Source organism: Leucopleurus acutus (genome assembly GCF_964270905.1).
Source record: "Leucopleurus acutus genome assembly, chromosome: 1".
In the NCBI taxonomy this organism is placed as follows: Eukaryota; Metazoa; Chordata; class Mammalia; order Artiodactyla; family Delphinidae; genus Leucopleurus; species Leucopleurus acutus.
The window spans coordinates 192,747,154-192,766,931 of NC_139142.1; the positions used below are offsets into that span (position 1 = coordinate 192,747,154).

General features: G+C 40.5%; 1 protein-coding gene across 6 annotated transcripts in view; it reads right to left on the reverse strand.

The window, feature by feature from the left end:
• Nucleotides 1-19,778, reverse strand: part of ARHGAP21 (Rho GTPase activating protein 21) — a 126,973-nt gene that overhangs the window by 85,788 nt on the left and 21,407 nt on the right. For 3 of the 6 annotated variants that reach the window (XM_082847254.1, XM_082847253.1, XM_082847252.1), the window contains exon 1: nt 14,542-14,870. The exons of the other annotated variants lie outside the window; for them this stretch is intronic. In XM_082847254.1, the coding sequence (XP_082703380.1) occupies nt 14,542-14,625 (84 nt within the window). In that variant the 5' untranslated portion in view covers nt 14,626-14,870. Of the gene's footprint in view, nt 1-14,541; nt 14,871-19,778 lie in introns of those variants that run through there. 6 annotated transcript variants of the gene reach the window in all.

Sequence of the window (19,778 nt, forward strand, 5' to 3'; positions counted from 1 at the left end):
GAGCAACAAAAAGGAAGAGTTAAGTAGATTATGATACAGCTGAAATGTGAAAAAATTTTAATGACATGGGGAAATGCCCAAAATATAATATTGAGGGAAAAAATAAGATTAAAATATCACAGTATGACTAAAGTTATTTTAAACACACACACACACACACACACACACACACACACACACACACACACACACACACAGAGTTTGGAATAAGGGGCCAGGTTTTTTTTCCTAAACAAGTCATTGATTTTCTGTAAGGAACATGCATGGATGCTAACTTTTCACATCAGCCGGCAATGCTGTGCAGCCCATCCCTTGCTGACAAGTTGTGCTTTGAAAACTTCATCTGTGCTAACAGAATAATCCACTCCTTTCTTGGTGCCAAAGTGCCTTATGGCAGAAGTCCCCAACCAGTGCACTGCAATACTCAGAGGCAGTCTCCAAGGACCTGCATCTCACAGAGCACCTTTCGTGTAGGGCGTACCCTACCACATTACAATTACTTGTTTATACATCTATCTTTTCAATCTTAGAGCAGCTTCCTGGGGAGAGAGGAGAATAATGGCTTATTTCAGTGCCCACCACAAATCCTGACAGAAAGTAGGGCACAAAAAAGAAATTAAATTTAAATGAATTAAACAAGTAAAGTTTACATAAAACAAGGATAACAGAAAACAAAACGATGACTTTAAAACTTTGTTGGGGAATTACTCCTGTTTACCTACTTCTCCATTTTTCTCATTTGAGACAGTAAGTACATATAGGTCTAACAGACATAAACTCAAATACAGATGTCTATTTTTACACATATTTTCTTGTAAAGAGGCTCTATGACCAGATAATAGAGCTGTTTTCAGAAGCTACTTATTTTCTGATATGAACAAAATTTTGTTTACTCTGAATCAGAGAACAGATTGTATTTTTAGGTTAAAAACAATCACCTCCCTATCCTTTGAGCAGACAGGAATCTCCAAATTAAGAGGCAAGCTTAAATTTCAGTTCATCCTAGCTACCAATGAAATAATGCAGTCCCCTCTGAGCAAACACAGCGATACTGAGCATGCCTGGAGGCTAGAGGAGATATGGGTACAGAAGGTCAGACCCATATCATGTGGTTTCACTATTTTGTTTGAAGCACTGTAATGACCTAGAGTATCATCTTGCTAAATGTACATACAAATAAGTTTTCTGAATCTATGTTGATTTTAGACGATCAAAGACACTACACTGGCAACCAATGTTAATAGTTGCCTCAAGTTCACTAGACTGAACTATGGGAAAATTTCACACAATTTTGTATAGCTAAGATGGAAACGTGCAGATAATGTAATCCAACTTAATCATTCACCATTTTATAGAACACTGAGTCTCCAAGAGGTTAAGTAACTTGCCAAAAGTTACAAGTTACTGGCAATCCAAACTATTCATTAGGGTCCAATTGAAGGACAGAGCAGGCAGAGAGTACTACTCCAATGGATCGGGAGCAAATGGGAAAATAATTCATAAAAGATGCTGAAATGGTTTTTGAAAGGTGTAAAAAATAGGTCTCTCTATGTCAGCTGGGGCGAAGGCACCCCATACCACATGAATTATTCATTTACCCACAAGCTCTCGATGAATGTAGGGAGCTAGGGAGGGAATGAATCACAGTCTGATATTTCCAGGAGAGCAAGGGCATCCTGGTACATAAGGCCAGCTCTGTCCTACTGGAAACTTGCCCTAGTGAACAGGAAGAAGGTGGGAAGCTAAAAGGGAGTCACATAGACCGTACTTAGAATTACTGCATCTCGGAAATAGGATATTCTCCCCCCACCTTTTCCTTACCTTTTGCTGAAAGATAGCTTAAAACAGAAACTCAATATACAGAATATCAAATATACAGAGTTGCTCTGTCTGGGGAGGGGCAGGAGAGTTTGTACAGAAACCTGCTCCATTTTGCTAGCTTCCCAGAAGCCCTAACAGTCTGTTAAGGAGTTTAAAAATCAGAGATGTAGTTCAACCAACTCACTTTACAAATACAAAAAACGGAGGTCCAGAGAGACTCGCTGATGGTCTCATAGCTAATTAGTGACACAGCTTAGGCTAGAACCTAAGTTTCCAATCTCCTGATCCTGGAACTTTCCCACTATACTACACCACGACCAGATTGTTTCAGCAATTTGAGGATCATAGCTTCTGGGTCATGTACCCTTAGTTTTTTCCTTTATAATTGATATTTATCAGATACGTATTTTCATTAAAGACAAATTAGAAAATAAAGCTAAGCAAAAAAAACCAATAATAATTTAACTTACCTACCATTACCCCTCTAAAGAAAAGTGATGCCAATATTTTGGTGTATATATATCTTTTCAGACTTTTTCATATGTGAATATATACAAATACACACTTTAGAAAAATGCTCTTCTAATCTATTTATTTTTATTTAATACGTTATGAATGTCTTTCCATGTTAATATAACATATATCTACACGTTATTTTTAAAGACTGCATGGTATTTCACCATACGAATAAATCAAATTTTATTTATTCATTTTTGTCTGTGTCATTTAGGAATGCACACTGTTTTTTAAGATTTTTTTATACTACTACTACTACTGTTATTATTGTTGTTATTGCTACTACTATCACTACAACTACCTGTAGACCAATCTCCATGAAAAACCATGAATAGGTCATTAGGATAAATTCCTAAGAATGGAGTTGCTGGATCAAATCATCATGTTCTGTTTCTTTGTCTTATAGTTTTATATACAAAGTGTCAAAGGGCCATCTATAAAATGGGGAACCAAGTCACAAACCTACGGACAGCACAGCAGACTACTTAACTATGGATATATATTCTAGCCAACACTGGGTAGTTATTTTTTAATCTTTTCCAGTATGCTAAGATGAAAATGGTTCTTATTATTTTTTTGTTTCTTTCATTAATAATGAAGCTAAACATCTTTGCATGTAACATCCAATTCTTAAAGACCTATAATATAAATAATATAGAAAAGAATATACAGATATTCAGCTTAGTCTCCAGCTTAAGAATGATAGTCTCCAGCTGAAGAGTGAATTACAAAAGAACATGTCACTGGAGTTCAGAACACAGTTCTCGTACAAAATGAGGGTTGACAGCAATGCCTTGAAACACAGTAGTAGAAACCAAAGCAAAATCCCTGGGAACTCGAAACGGAGCTTAAAATACACAGGAACCCAGGGGTGATGACCCAGGGAAGCAGACCCCAGATCTCAGAGAGGAGAGAAGCTCCCCAAGGAAGGAGGGTCAAACCAGCTCATGTTCAGATTATTCTGAGCACTGAGATGCACCCTAACTGCAGGACACCAGACACCAGAGCAGGTTCAACTTTGAATTGCCAGGTCCAGCCAAGGCAGATGACATGAAGTGAGCTAACTGCATCCACGGTTCTTGGGGGGAGACTGGGCTTGGAAATGGAGCGACTTGGCTGCCATCCAATTTCTAATGTGGTAATGTACCGCCTTGTGCCCTTTCAGGTGCATCGCCGTTTCTAGGCCGAACTCAATTGTGTCTTCTTTATTTCAAAAACCCTGCTGAGTAAAAATTTCCAAATGCAGGAGGTACTTGTTTCATAATTTGTTCATGAAAAGTCATGATTAAATATCAAGAAGTATCTTGTACACATTTTACAGGCACTGGTGGAGCTTACTATTTAAAAGAACGCTGGGATAAGGCCTTTTGGAAGGCTTTAAGTTGTTTAAATTGGAAGCAAGTGTTTAAATTGGAAGCAATAAATTGTTTTAATCACTCCGTAATTTATGTCCCATAAATACAATTGCCTTTCAATGGAACGTTTTTCTGGAAACTATATTATAAAATGAATCATTTGAATAGATAATACTTTTACATAGAAAAAATGCTTTAATTGGCTAAAACACAGAAATGATTTAACAATACATCAGAAAAGCAAAGATATAACAATTAGAAACCTCTAAAATCATTTACAAATGCAAACTGTCACAATTTTTAAATAAGCATAATTATACCAGCTGGATATTATATAAGGAGGAGCTTAAAGTATTATAAAGTACATACAGCACTCATAAAAATACAAATCCAATATACCGTAAATTTTACTAAAAGTTTATAAGGCAGAAATAAGAACCATTAATCATTCAGATCAGCCTGAACAGCCCAAAGGGAATTCTATATTAAAAGAAGGGCTTTCTACACTCCTTTACATTCTTTTGCTTTGGCTACAGTGCACGTAGTTTATGGTTGAGTTGGATGCCACGGGGCATTTCTTTAAATACTATCTGGCTGGACCATCTCCCAAATCAATTTCCAGATTTTTGTTAGTGATGCTGATATTACTGTTATTGTTGTTGTTGAATTAATTCAAATTTGATTAAATAATTATAATTTCCATAGGAAGAAATAAGAGTCTGTCTTCCTATAAAATTATCTTATTTTTGGAAAATTTCTTTCCCTATATCCATTTTAGCTAGGCTAAAATGGTAATGCCACTCACTCCCTGGACCTTACATCTTTAAAAATCTTTATATTCAAGTAGCTATTGTCATTGCAGAAAGTATTTAATAAGTAGTTCTTAAGGACATGTGGAAGATGAAGTTGCATGAAGGACACTAACTTGCTTTGGTCACTCAAATAGACGATTCAAAGAAACTGAAAATTAGATGACATTATTCCTCTTCTAATGTATTGCTAACACTGTACTCAAAGAAATTAGGTAACTTATCCAAGTTCTTACAACTAGTGATGATGGGCAAAAGATCTGAACACTTTACAAAAGAAGAAATCCAAGTGGCCAATAAGTTTAAGAACAGATGCTCAAACTCATTACTCGTGAGGCAAAGGCAAACCAAAACCATAATAAGATACTACGACACATATGCCAAAATGGCTAAAAGAAATACTTTTTAACTGGCAAACAATGACTGGCAAGGATGTAGAGTAACAAGAGTTCTCAAATACTGCTGATGAGAATATAAATTGGTATAACCACTTTGAAAAGCTGCTTGGTAGCGTCTGTCAAAGTTGGGCCATAAAACGTACACATCCCTTGTCCCAGTAACTCCACTCCTAGTTAAACACTCAGCAGAAATCCATACATATAAAGCCATGTGCAAAAATGTCCATAGCAGCATTATGTGCAGTGGCCGAAACTGGAAAGACAAATGCCATCAAAAGTAGAATGGATAAACTATGTTAGATGCATATAGTGAACTGCTATAAATTTTTTTACGTTTACAGCTAATGCAACAACATGGATGAATCTGAAAGCTAATCCTAAGTGAAAAAAAGTCAAACGTAAAAGGGTACTTACAGTGCAATCATATTCATAAAAAATTTTTTTTTTTTTTTTTTTTTTTTGCGGTACGCGGGCCTCTCACTGTTGTGACCTCTCCTGTTGCGGAGCACAGGCTCCGGATGCGCAGGCTCAGCGGCCATGGCTCACGGGCCCAGCCGCTCCGCGGCATGTGGGATCTTCCCGGACCGGGGCACGAACCCACGTCCCCTGCATCGGCAGGCGGACCCTCAACCACTGCGCCACCAGGGAAGCCCCATAATAAAATTTAAAACAGGCAAACCAATACATAGTGATGGACGCCTAGATAGGTATCATCTTTGCAGGAGGGGAGAATACTGCAAAGGGCATAACAGAGGCTGAGGGGCTGTTAATGCTCTGTAGCTTTATCAGAGTAATGATTCCACAGGTGCATTCACTTTGTAAAATTCATCAAGCTATGTATTTATGATTTAAAGATATTTTAGGTATTGCTATATTTCTAGTTACAGTTTACATGTTTGTTAAAATGTGTTCATGTCTAATTAAACATGAATCTGGCTGTCACTGTCATGCTAGACACCCTACAACAGGCTTCCCATCACCCTGGGAAGACACTCCAAAACCCTCCTCTTACAGACCCTCCTAGGACCTGGTCCTGGATATGCCTGATTCCCTTAGTCCTCTCCCTCTGTTCATGATTCCTGCCACACCAGTCTCCCGGTTGCCTCAAACACACCAAGCTCCTTCCCATCTCGGGGACCTTACCTGTGCAATCCCTCTCCTGGAGTGCTGATACTTGCATGGCTTTAGGATTCTGCTGACACATCATCGACTCAGAGAAGTGACCTCAGAGGGACTTTTCCTGACCACCTTTATCTAAACTAGTCTCCCCATCGCTCCATCCTACCTTATTTTTCCTCATAGCACTTGTCACCATCTTGTCACAAATATACAATATTGTATATTTGATTATTGATTGTCTGTGCCCCTCCCCTCCCCCATTAAAATGTAAGGTCCATAAGAGCAGGGACTGTGTTTTGTTCACACCAGAATAGCAGCACAAAGCAGGGGCATAAAATATTGTAGCGAATGAATAGAAATTGAGTACCTTCTCCCGTAAGGGAAAGTTTGCACTTGTAACTACATATTTATTTCTGTGCATTTGTTTCCTATCTGTCTCTCCCACTCCGTTAACAGTCACCATCTTACAGACAAGGCCTAGCAGAGCAGCCGTACGCACTGAATCAGCATGTCTGGAAGCAAAAGATATAGTACATTAATGCACCACTGAAACTTCATTTTTCTCTAAGCTCACTACAAATATGCATTGTAACAGCCCAGTCAGGATCTAAACACTGTGATTACTGCCTGAGTTAAGCTCCTTTAATCTCCAGGCCCTAAAAAGCACCATTTCCCCCTCCCCACCAAGCGTAGGTCCAGAATCATCAACGTAACAGAATATTTTGACTGATTGCCATTATTTATGGTAAACCTAACCTGTTCCCTCCCGTGCAGAAAAGAGTTACCACAGCAGGCCTGAGACTGCTATCCTCAGAAAGGCCTGCTTATGAGGTTGGCCCTTGGTTAGAATGTGGACTTCAGGAGGGCTCCCCCCATTCCCTAACAGAGAAGACTGGCCCACTGGGCCTCCACTGTTAGTACAAACAATGTGGTTTCTGCTGACCGCCTGCCTTCCTTCTGGGAGTCTGGAATTTTGGCATATGCTAGTCACATGACCAGCCCCCAATGAAAACCTTGTCTCGAACGAGCGTCCCTCATAGACAACATTTTACACGTGTTGTCTCAGTTTGCTGCTGAAGGAATTAAGTGCATCTCGTGTGACTCCACTGGGAAAGGATCCCTGGAAGCTTGTGCATGGTTTTCTCTGAGCTTTATCTCATTTTGCTAGTTCTGCTTCGTATCCTTTTGCTGTAATGAATCATAGTTCTGAGTACCACTGTGTCGTGAATTCTGTAAGTCACTGAACCAGGAGGTGATCTGGGGGATTCCACCCCACATCTCCCAGTTCTGAAACGGATGATGATCAGTCACAACTGTAGAAAAACAAAGAGGGGCTTCCCTGGTGGCAGAGTGGTTAAGAATCCGCCTGCCAATGCAGGGGACACAGGTTCGAGCCCTGGTGCAGGAAGATCCCACATGCCACAGAGCAACTAAGCCCGTGCGCCACAACTACTGAGCCCACATGCCGCAACTACTGAAGCCTAGAGCCTGTGCTCTGCAACAAGAGAAGCCACCGCAATAAGAAGCCCACGCACTGCAACCAAGAGTAGCCCAACTCGCCTCAACTAGAGAAAGCCCACGTGCAGCAACGAAGACCCAACACAGCCAAAAATAAAATAAATAAACTAAAAAAAAAAAAAGAAGAGAACAGTGACCCCCCCCCACCCCGCCTTCTAGCATTCCTGCCTCTGTGCAGTCCCCTCCCCTTGAGTGTGGGCTGGACCCAATGATTTGCTTCTAATGAATGGAATTCGGCAAATGTGATGGGTGTCACTTCCAAGATCAGATTACAAAAGACTGCAACCTCGGCCTTGCCCACACTCTCTCTCTCTCTGGCTCTCCTCCTTTGCTTCTTATGATGTAAGAATTACTTTTTGTTACGACTGGAAGAAGGAAGCCCTGAAAATCCTCTAATCAGATTATAGATAAGAACACTAAAATCCAGAGAATTGACAGAATTGTTCAGAATCACACAATCAAGAGGTGGCAGAGCAGACAAATATGCAGGAGTCTCTACTCACAGTGCAAGGCTCTTTCTTTCCACCAGACCATCCGATTTGCCAAGCAGTTTTCCCCAAAGGTGGGGAGGAGGGAACATCAAAAGCTAATGTCTGTAAGTGCTTTTCTCTTTGCGATCAAGTCCAACTAGCATCAAGACAGACGAATCTGCCATTCCATTCATCCACAGACCATTTGGTCTGTCCTTCTGGAATCTGCCTTTTCCTTCAGAAATTTCCATTTTGTCTTTCTCATTCATTTAAACCTGATTTCACCCATCAAAAGCTACCAGGCAGTATACCTAGGCCAAGACAGAGTCAGCCTCCGGGCCCTCTAAGTAACAGATCCAGAGGCAGCCGGCTTGACGTTCACCATCAATATAATCTAGATATTTAAACTAATAGGTCACTATTCTAACTTAACCACTTTGCAGCTCAAGAGCAATTATGAATATCGCTAAAGGACATTAACAACACTACTTTTTAAAACTTTATTTCAACATTAAACTCTGCTCACATAGACTGTGTTTATCATGAATTGCTTATATTTACCAACGCATAATGTATTTATGTTTATATGTATTAATAATGCTAAAGTTTCAGTATCAGAAGGGCTAAGAAAGTGACTTTATCAACTAACCGTCATTACAAAAGGCACCTAAACCTCACAGCTACCACTATTTAAGGCAAAACCAAATTCTCCCTTTTTGTTTCCTTATCTTTCTTTTAACCTTTTATCTCTTCTTCGATCCTGTGTATCCATCATTCCAGACATTCCTATCCCTTTTTCCCCCTTCCCTTCTCCTTTTTTTTGAGGTCGAGTAGCCTTTTTGCTGGGTGGCCAAAGGTCTGATTCCCTTCTCCTTTTTCATTGTTTTTCTCTATTGCGCCCTATATTGGTCATCAGTTGGAAATATATATATATATATTTATATTCCAACATACATACACAAATTCTTTATCATTTACTCTACATTCTTTTTTTTTGTTTTTTTTTTTTTGTGCAGTACGCAGGCCTCTCACTGTTGTGGCCTCTCCTGTCGCAGAGCACAGGCTCCGGACGCGCGGGCCCAGCGGCCACGGCTCACGGGCCCAGCCGCTCCGCGGCACATGGGATCCTCCTGGACCGGGGCACGAACCTGCGTCCCCTTCATCGGCAGGTGGACTCTCAAGCACTGCGCCACCAGGGAAGCCCAGCCCACTACATTCTTAATACAGCTTTAGAATTACTAGTTTTAAAAAAGCTGATGAGTTGCTATTATCAGTATATCAACTCCTTCAGTGCGGAGTGAGAGGTAAGGGCAGGGACTCCAGAGCTTGACCCCCACCCCGCCCACCCCCCACCCCCCACCCCTCACCCCCACCCCCTGCCCCGAGGTTTACATCCCATCCTGCTCTGCAGCTTCTAGGCTGTGTGGCCCTGGGCAAGTAACTTAAGCCCTGTTTCATCTGTTTCCTCACTTGTAAAATGAGAATATGAAAATAATATCATCTCTGTAGCGTTGTTATAAGAATTAAAGGAGGTCAACTACGTAAAGTGTCTGACATACATACTAAGTGCTCGCTAAATGTTACCTATTTTTACCTCTCACAAAATATTGAACTAAAAGCTCCTTGTGACATTTTTTCAGCATTTTAGAGCCTTGGTATTATAAGGCTAGTCACAGGGGCACGGGGATGGTTTTTATCTCTCCTGTCTTAGACCAGTAATTCTGAGAGTTACAATTTTAGGTGAATGGTTCTCAAATACTACTGGTGAAATGTAGAAATGATCTATCTGCTTGGATATCTCCTAACAATGATTAAGAGGCCTCTCTCCTTGAATCCTCAGCCCCCCTGGTTTCACGTGCAGGCTCTACCTGTGGAAAATTAGCCATCTGTGTGTCTTGGCAATGTCAGTGGTATCCCGGAAAGCGTGTTTCTGCTAATCCCATATTCACCCCGCCCAGCAGCAAGCTGCTTCAGGCTGGTCTCACCTACACATCTCCAGGCCCAGGCCACGCACGTGGAAGCGGCCAGCGCACACAAGTGAGAGAGAAGAGGACAGAAACAGCACACCGCAGGCCACACAGATGGTTGAACTGGAAGTCGAGCCAAGAGAAAAGGCCATTTACACTATTCTGCCTCGCAAGGCAAAATCCTCAGGGTCCTTAACCTGAAGTCCTCCTTTTCAGGCTCCCTGAATTAAAATAATAAAAGTTAAAGGTGGTTCCAGTTTTTCCCATCTATGTCAATAATGAAGCATAAAACAAGAACAGTTGAGTTCTTGTTCTTTAGGTTCAGGTATTCTGGATTAACTGGTCTCTTGTCCAGTGATTCAAAAAGAAGCACTTAACCCCTTAGAATTTTTTTTTTGCCTTAATTTTTAAAGGAAGATACAATGTGAAGTAATATTCAAAGAAAAACAGTTCAATTAAGCATCTCTTAAAAAAACAAGCAAACAAAAACCAGCTTTAACTCTTTCCAGGAGCTTTAAAGTGCAGAAGAATCACCGGAGGATCTTGTTAAAATGCTAATTCTTAAGTCTGGGCTGGGACCTCAAAGTCTGCATTTCTAACAAACTTCCTGGGAGCACAGACACTACTGGTCTGTGGACCACAGAGAGGAAGAATTTAAGCCTGGGTCCTCAGTGTGGCTCTCTCTTGGTTTCCATTTCAAGGAAACAATCCAGCATTCCTCTCTGGCGCTCCTTCCCTGAAATGGACTTATATACCGAATGACTATTTCTGGGAAATAATAAAGTTGCTAATCATTTTTATAATCTTCTTTCAGAGAAAACAAATGGATCTTCTTTAAGGGTAACTTTAAGGGTAACTTCGTAACATTTTATAACAAATTTGAACAGACCACTCCATTGGGAAGGGGACGAGTGAGTAAGAACCTAAAGTGACACGGTGAGCCATGCGGAGATCTGCGAGAAGAGCACTTCAGGAAGAGGGAACAGACAGCAAGAGCAAAGGCCCTGGGGTTGAACAGCAAGGAAACCAGTGTGGTTAGAGAAGAGTGAACAGGGAAAGATCTAAGTGGAAACAAGGTCATGGTGATGATGAAGGGAGGGGGACAAATCACATAGGGCCTTGGGCTTTTATGCTGAGTGAGCCGGGCAGTCTTTGGGGGCTTTGAGTAGAGTAACTACGTTCTGACGTTGATCAGGATCAGACTGGCTGCTGAGCTAAAAACAGACTGTAGGCTCTATACAAACACAAAGAAAGAATGACAATGCCAGGACCTCCCTTGCTTGGTGCTTCTCAGTTTTCCTTCTGAGTTGTACAGTATCAGTTGCACTGGATTTGTGGGAAAACCAAGAACTGGATGATGGGCTCTGTCATCGACATGAAGCTTTAACGCCCAACTCCTTGGATCTGACTCTGCTGCCCGCAAACAGTCAGCCCCTAGTTCTAAATGTTGATTAGAACACTTGAAATTTCTCACATACCAACATGGAAAACAGGGAAAACATGGAAAACACAGGGTTCTTCTCTTCCTAATGCTGTTGTGGGAATTAACAATATTACTTACTATCTATAAAATTTAAAACTTCACTCATCTCTCACCAAGTCCAAGAATACTCTCTTCTCAAAGATTGTCTTAATTAATATAAGATGTATTTTGTTAAAGTTATGCATCACTGACCCAGTAATTTCGCTTCTGAGATTGTATCCAATGAAAATAATCCTAAACAGGAAAACAATTTTAATCACAGAGATATTCACCATACTTTATTTCTAATAGCAAAAATCTAGAAGCAATTGAAATGTTCAACAACAGTTAATTATATTGATAATATACATAAAATATTAAATAGGTTATATATGCGTGTGTATATCCTCTAGCTAGAATATTATGCAGCTGTTAAAAATGGTGTCACAACATAGCAAAATGTGCATAATACGATTACAACTCATAAAATACACTCTCCCTCCCACCACACACACACACACACACAGAGAGGGAAAAAATACTGTGCACAGGAAAAAGAAACCTGGCAGTATATGTATCAAAATATTAGCAGGAGTTGTAGTGAACTAGGTAAATCAACTTTATATTTTCCAATTTTTACATGTGACCATACATTTTATTTACAGGGTTTTTTTTTCTTTTTTTCTTTTTTTTTTTTACAACTTTATAAATTAAATTAATGGAACCACTTTACTCCCATCTTTTTATTTCCAATATAAATGTCACAGAGCATCGCCTCTAGGTCTAGTGTATTAACCTAATACATAAATAATACCAAGCATGTACTAAGCACGTATCATGCCAGCCATTGTGTGAAACGCTGTATCCAGTTGGTCTCTTTTAATCGTCACAACACTGCAGGACGCAGGTACTGTCAGAAGTGAGGAAGCAGAGGTGAGTAATGCTAGAGTCGTCACAGAGCCAGCTCCTTCCTCATCCTGCCTTTTCATCTGCTCCTTTTCTTTCTTTCCCATGCTCCCCTACCAATACCATAAGCCTTCCAAAGGTGTCCAGCAACATCCCTGGGTACTGCTTAGCTTCAATAATAAAACTCAAATAAATCCAGCTGCTGCCCTAAGTCTTTCTATAAATCAGAAGTTACACACGGGAAACCGAGAGCCACATCTGGCCACAGATGTGTTTTGCTTAGATCTCAGTATTTTGAAAAACTTGAATTAGTCATCTCCTGAAGCTGAATCCCCAGTTAGCCACAGTCTTCACCAGCCCCTGTTGTCCTACACTTGACTCTCCCCAGCTCCCTTTTCACTTTTATGGGACCTGCCTAGTCCCAAAAGCATTGAGCCGGTGACTTCCACCAAATACTTTAAGTGGTGACAAAAAGGCCACAGGACATGTGGTCACTTGCCATTTTTACTTCATGCTAAGTTCTGCAAACTCTTCTTCTGAGAGATGCTAGCAACTAAATGGCCTACTGTCAGATCTAAACCACAGGGTAAGTAGCAACAGCAATCTTGCAAAACCCCAGGCCAAGGCATGTCCAAAAGCACTTTCTATTGCTGGCTAACTGGATCAACTCATCCCCAGATTCTGTTGCAACCACAAAATTCCTTTGGGATTAGCTAGAATGAAGAAGTCTTGACAAGGTCCCGGATCTTAAAGTAGAAAGTTTTCTGATGACATCAATAAGTTTAGTAATAGGGTCAAACTAAACACTATTTTTTTTACATGCTAAGATAACTGTAGTATCTATCTTCTTTTATTCTCTAAGTAGCCATTTGAAATCCATATTTTTATGGTAATGTAAATCCATTAGGGAAAGAACTAGAAAGTGCATTGAGGGATCAATCTCTTGCTGGAAAAAATATAGATGAAATGACCTTCTCCATCTCTAATTTCTCTGATAAATTAGTCTATTGTGCCCAACAGAAACTATGAAAACACCTTGTCACCATTCCAGAATGAAGAGAATATGGCATAAAGAAAGGTATTATGGACCCAAAAGTCCCACTTGGAACTAAGTTCATGTCTCATAACGTTCTGTTCATGCCATGGCTATGGGGGAACCGAGAAATAGCAGGGTGTGTGTGTGTGTGTGTGTGTGTGTGTGTGTGTGTGCGCGCGCGCATGCGTGTGCATGCGTGTGCGTGTGTGTGTACGTTGGGTGGGGTACATTTCACTTATCATTCACTGCTTTCAATATTTTAAATTTAGTTTTTCTTCTAAATTTCAAACAATACTAAAGAACTTTTTAAAATAATGAAGACAGAAATCCACAAAGTGATTAATAACCCTACAAGGTAAATAATTCATAAGATTCACTGATAACTGGAACAAAAGATATCAATCAGGTTTCTTTCTATTTTCTAACAGAAGCTATTATGCTAAATATGTACAATATTATTTATGAATTACAAAAGCAGACTGTACTTGATAATAACAATGCTGATTGAAGGTTGAAGGGAGAAATAAGAGGTTTTGCTTCTTAGGGGAGAAAACTCAAAAGCATATAATAACTGTCATTAAAAAAAAAAATACCCAGCAAAGTTTCTCTATCGCAAAATAACTATTTTCTCAAAAGGCTGTCTAGTAGTCGAATATCAGATTCTAAACAAGAACTTACATTTAATACCACAGTGAAAGAAATCAAGAACTATATTTCGTTAAAAATGAAAAACTAGTTAAAAAGCAGCTCATTCCAAATCTTGCCTACCTTCTTATAAATATAATGTTAAATGTCTCTAAAAATGTATAACATTTGCCAAGTCTCAATTTATTGCTTTAATTTTTCCTAGTTTTATTTTTTAAGTGATTTGTTCTAACTTCCCCTCCCCCCCCCCACCACCACCACCACAAGCTCTACAAATAAAGTCTCATCTGGGCAACTTCAGAGTTAAGTCTGTTAGAGGAATTCAGATGATGAGACTTGAGATGCGCCATGCTACACAAGTATTTCAATAAACAGCCACAGTCTAAAGATTACTTTTTCACTGTTATCGGAAGACAGTGACTTCATAGCCAGCATTTTCACCGATGTTTTTTTTTTTTTGCTTTATACATTACAGTAGTTTTGAATTAAAAAGCAAATATATATATTTATCCAACAAACCTGACCACTCCACGCACAGTACAGATTGCACAATAAACTCCAATTGCGGTTGATCATGCAGTCTAAGATCCTGAACTGGGCCATGAGTGCCTAGAGCGCAGCCTGCGCATCTCCTCTGACTCAGCCCTCGTCAGCACCGAGGGCTGTTACGGGAGCTCTGCAGTGATGCGATTGGCAAACAGGATCTTCCCCTCCTTTTCCTGTCCAAGCAGCAATAGCTCACTGGCAGAACAACATCATCTTTCTAAACGCTGGTACGTTCACACTGTTACATCATGAAGGAAAGTCTTTTCCTAAGTCTTATTCTATATTTATGATTATTTGCTTTTTTAAAAAGATTATTGCTTTTTCCTTCTTGCTGGGTATCACAGGCTAGCCTTTATACATACAATGAGATCACAGCTTAGGGAGGTGGTATAATAAATCAACCATGCCGACTGCATCCCACAAGCCAGCTCCCGACGACTCGAGGCTGAGGCAGCATCAGTGACCCTGACGCTGTGCTCAATCCAGAGGGTACCTCTTGGTCCTCTCTTCATCTCTCAGGACGTCTTACACTGTAACAACCCCTTAGATGTCTCTCATCCTGGGTACCGTATTACCACTCTTGGTTTTCTTCCTATTCTCTAACCATTCCTTCCTTGTAAGAAAGCAGATTTCAACTGCCACCTACAAATGTATGACCAGGAGCCAATGGCTTAACTTTTGAGCCTCAACTCATTCAGTTGTAAAATGGAGACAATTTTAACACCCGCTCTCATGGAGTTTTTAGTATGAAATAAAATAACATCTGTAACGTACTTGAAACAGTATCTAACAGACACCTAATAAATAATTATTACTATTCTTAAGAGGGGCTTCCTTCCTGTCTAAATTAGAATTCTACCTCATGTCTCACACTATCCCTAGATGATGTCATCCTCCAGTCCCATGATTTTAATTATGAATTACTTCCAAACCTCTCTTCAGCTCCACCCTTTCCCCCAAGCCCCAAATCTGCATGTCTGAATTCTCGCTAAGCACATGCATCTAGAAGCCTTAGACCACGTGTCCAAAATGGACCGGGTCTTCCCTTTCACAACCTGCCCCAGCTCCGTACCATCTCATTTGCATAATGGCAGCACCGTTCATCCCCTTGGTCAGGCAAACAGAAACCAGAGCCCTCCAGACTCCCTCTTCCTTACCTCTCACATCCGGTTACCAACTCCTGGCACTGCAACTAAAATCTGTGGTAAATCTGTCCCTTCTCCATTCCCACTGTCACTGCCGATATGGAGACCCCCATCAGCTTGCTCCTGTACTCTAGCTGGTCTCCCACACATGCTGCCTCACTGCTTCTGCGACCTTGCCCACAGAGGGCCACCTAAAGGATCTTTGAGAAACACTGCAACGGCAAATACGTTCAAAAAGACCGCTCGGAGTCTAAGCACAAAGGTCAGATTCAAAGGCCTCAAAATCTAAAAAGCGAGCCTCCTGGAAAGCTTGTTTTTAACCAGATCTTCTTAAAAACCTTTAGCTGGTGTGTCTGCCTCTCTCTCTCCTTAATTGGTGGTGGTCCCTAATGTTTTACCCTCGGCCCTCTTCTCTCTCCTCATCCGTCTCAACGAGCTCATCTCATTCCCCGAACTGTAAGCATAGTCGGTGTTGGTTTAATTGGCCTCTGCCTAACATACCTGCCAGACCAACCAGGATTCTCAGGTCCCGCCGTATGAACGAATGCTGGCTGGTCCCACGGCAGCTCACCTCTTACGTTTGCGAAGATTTTCTCTAGCCACTTATTTCTCCTCCCGCCAAGTGAGACTCGCGCTTAACACCGTTTATTTCTGCACAAATCTCTTTATGTCAGTTTTACTTTTGGTATTGCTATTATGTAGCTTATATGAAATGGAAACTGATAAAATATGAGTAAAAATGAGAGCCGCTATTTCTATGAAAACTTGAATGCTTTGAAAAGACCCAGTAAAGGGTAGTGTTCACGTCTGCATTTTTCTCTTCCTTGGTCTTGTACACATCTCTCCAGTGAGATGTTAGAACTTCTCCCTAGCTGGAGTCATGGGGCATATTCAGAAACTAAGGCTGTTCCCAGAACATTCTTCTCTTCTTTCTACGTAGCTAACTCCTACCTGACTTAGCGCAAACACAATCTCCCCAGTAAGATTTTCCCTGATCCCTACACTAGGGGAGCTCTGCCTGCTGTGTATATTCATAGCTCCCTGCTCTTCTCCACTCACTGCACTCTATTATAATTGCTTGGTTCAACTGTTCCCACTTCCCACCATCCAAGTACATCCACGAATACAGGGACCAGATCGTGTCTGTAATTTTTTCACTGCTGTATCCCCAGTGCCTGGTACTTAGAAGGTGCTCACTAATATTTGTTGAATGAGTTAATAAATATGCAAGGACAGTTCTAAGTATAATGCGAATCTTTGGCACTAGAAGCAGCAAACTCGAATCACTTTAAGATAGAATAATTTTTATCTTGGGGTCTAGGGGGGGCCATTAACACCACTTGAGGGCAAAACACAAATTGCATCTCTACTCAAATGATCTCACTAAGCTCTTGGAGCGGATGGGATTCTAGCAAAATCCCTAAATACCTACACTGACACCGTATATTCTATCCCCATCTTGAGATTCTGAAAAATTCTAGGAGATGGGGAAAAGGGGGTTTCAGGCACCTGATTTTCAGAAGTTCTCAGGGGATTCTGACACACCTTAATAGTTAAGAACTACTAAACAAAAGTTCGGACCCACAAAAAGGACTTGGAGACGAAACACACAGCTGCGATCAAGCTTTTACAAATCATTCCTAAACACAGCGTGTGATTTAATAATAACGGTGCAGCAGTACCAATTTCCCCATTTTGATTATTGTACTGTGGTTATTGAAGATGTTTACAGTAGGGAAATCTGGATGAAGGATATAAAGGAACTGTCTGTACTATTTTGCAACTTTTCTGTGGGTCTAACATTATTTCCAAATAAAATGTTAGTACAAAAAGGACCATGCACAGTGCAATCCAGTAGCAATGAACATCTCTAACTTCCAGACATGATCCTGGATATCATCTACCACTAAAGAAAAGCAGGGCTCTTTGGAGGAATGGCTGATTCCAGGTCTTGAGCAGGAAATACACATAAAAGATATGCTGGAAAATCACACTGGACAGTAAGAAAGCTACCAACAACAATTAGGTTCATGTGTAAAGGACCCAAGAGAAAGCTTGAAGAGGCTACCACTATTCAAAACTGGGAGAACTGGAGCTACAATAAGAAATGAAACGTCTACCAGTTAATACTAGATAGACACATACATACATACACATATGTACACATATAGTACACACGTAGGTCACCTTTGAAAGCAGATCAGGGTACTGATTCATTTCTATAAGTAAAGAGAAAGAATGAAAAAAAAAATCATAGTATCATATTTTCCCAATACATAGTTTATACTTCTAAAAAATTAGGTAATACGTATCTATAATCTTATATTGACACTTCTGAAATTCAAACAGCTCTGAAAGTCAAAACGTTTTTGTAACTCATCAATAGCGAAACCTGCCCTGCCCTGACCTGACACAATGTTCTTTCTAAGCCTTTATGTGTTAGTATGAATATTCATACATTTTACAGCAGAAATTACTACTCTGATAGCTGTGGGCTATCCCACAATCTGCATCATCTTACATTTCTAAAACCTGAAAACTTCTGATTTCTGAAAAACCCAAGGATTTTGGATAGTGGATTATCTGCACAAACAGCACTGGAAATAAGGGTAACTGGACAGCAGGAGTCCAGAAGAACTAGACAACAAGGGAAGAAGATTACAGAGAGCAACCATCTCCCCCAGGACTGGGAACACCTTCTCCACCCACAATCACTGCGGTCAGAGGGAGCTTTCTAAGCAGGTAAAATGGGAGCCAGGCTTTGAAGCAAGTCTGGGATTTACATAAATGACAAGACATGGGAAAAGCACTTCAGGCAAAATGAACATGAACAAACATGAGAACACTTCAGACTTCACGTACATTCAGGGGACAATGGACCTGCCATTTGCTCTGAACCAATGTTTCATGTGGGACAGTAAGATATCATGTGGAGAAGCACCTGTACCTTCAATCCTGTTACAGCCTCTCGACTTTAAATGAACTGCAGGCTCTCTTCAGAAAAACATATTTATATATGACCAACTTACCACTCTAGAGAAAGGATAAGCAGAAACTTAAAACACCTCTAGAAAATTTGCCTCTAAACCTTAGTCTTAAAAGACCATCCCTGAGACTCAATAAATTCGGCACATGGCTTTAGCTCAGTAATTTAAACCCTGAAGCAACAGAAGATGCCAGTCATCTGTGTACCATAAGTTGACACTTTAAAGATATCAAGTCATCAAGTTCCCTGGTTGCCAAGAGACAAAAAAGAGGGCTGACAAAATTTTCAAGCTGTCTATTAATCTGCCACTGAACTGTTTACCACTTAGCTAAATGAACACAAACTATTTCCATCTAGGTGAAACCAGTAAATCTAGATCAAAGTAGAGACTTTCTCCCTGAAATTTTTTTCTTCCTTCTACTAAAGCTGCTATGGTCATGTTAACACTCTATCCATTAAATTTCCGTCTTCCCCTTCTGGCTGTGTAACCTTGGTTAAGTTAATTAAGCTCTCTGTACTTCAGTTTCCACATCTTTAAAATGAATATAATAATAGTACACACCTCATGGAGTTGTCTTGAGGATTAAACAAGGTAAATAATCAGTGTTACGGTACTTAGTAAGGGTTCAGTGTTCTCTCTGAAAACCCTAAAAAATTATCTAAAGTCTACTTTGCTTCACTGTATGTTTCCAGGAAACAGATATTACAGCCTAGCACTTACAAACAGTATATTAAGACTAAATAGGGACTTTCCTGGTGGTGCAGTGGTTAAGAATCCGCCTGCCAATGCAGGGGACACGGGTTCAAGCCCTAGTCCAGAAGATCCCACATGCCGCAGAGCAACTAAGCCTGAGAGCCACAACTACTGAGCCCACGTGCCACAACTACTGAAGCCCGTGCGCCTACAGCCCGTGCTCCGCAACAAGAGAAGCCACCGCAATGAGAAGCCCGCGCACCACAACGAAGAGTAGGCCCCGCTCACCGCAACTAGAGAAAGCCAGCGCGCAGCAAAGATGACCCAATGCAGCCAAAAATAAATTAAAAAAAAAAGATTAAATAAATATTAAGGCTAGTAAATG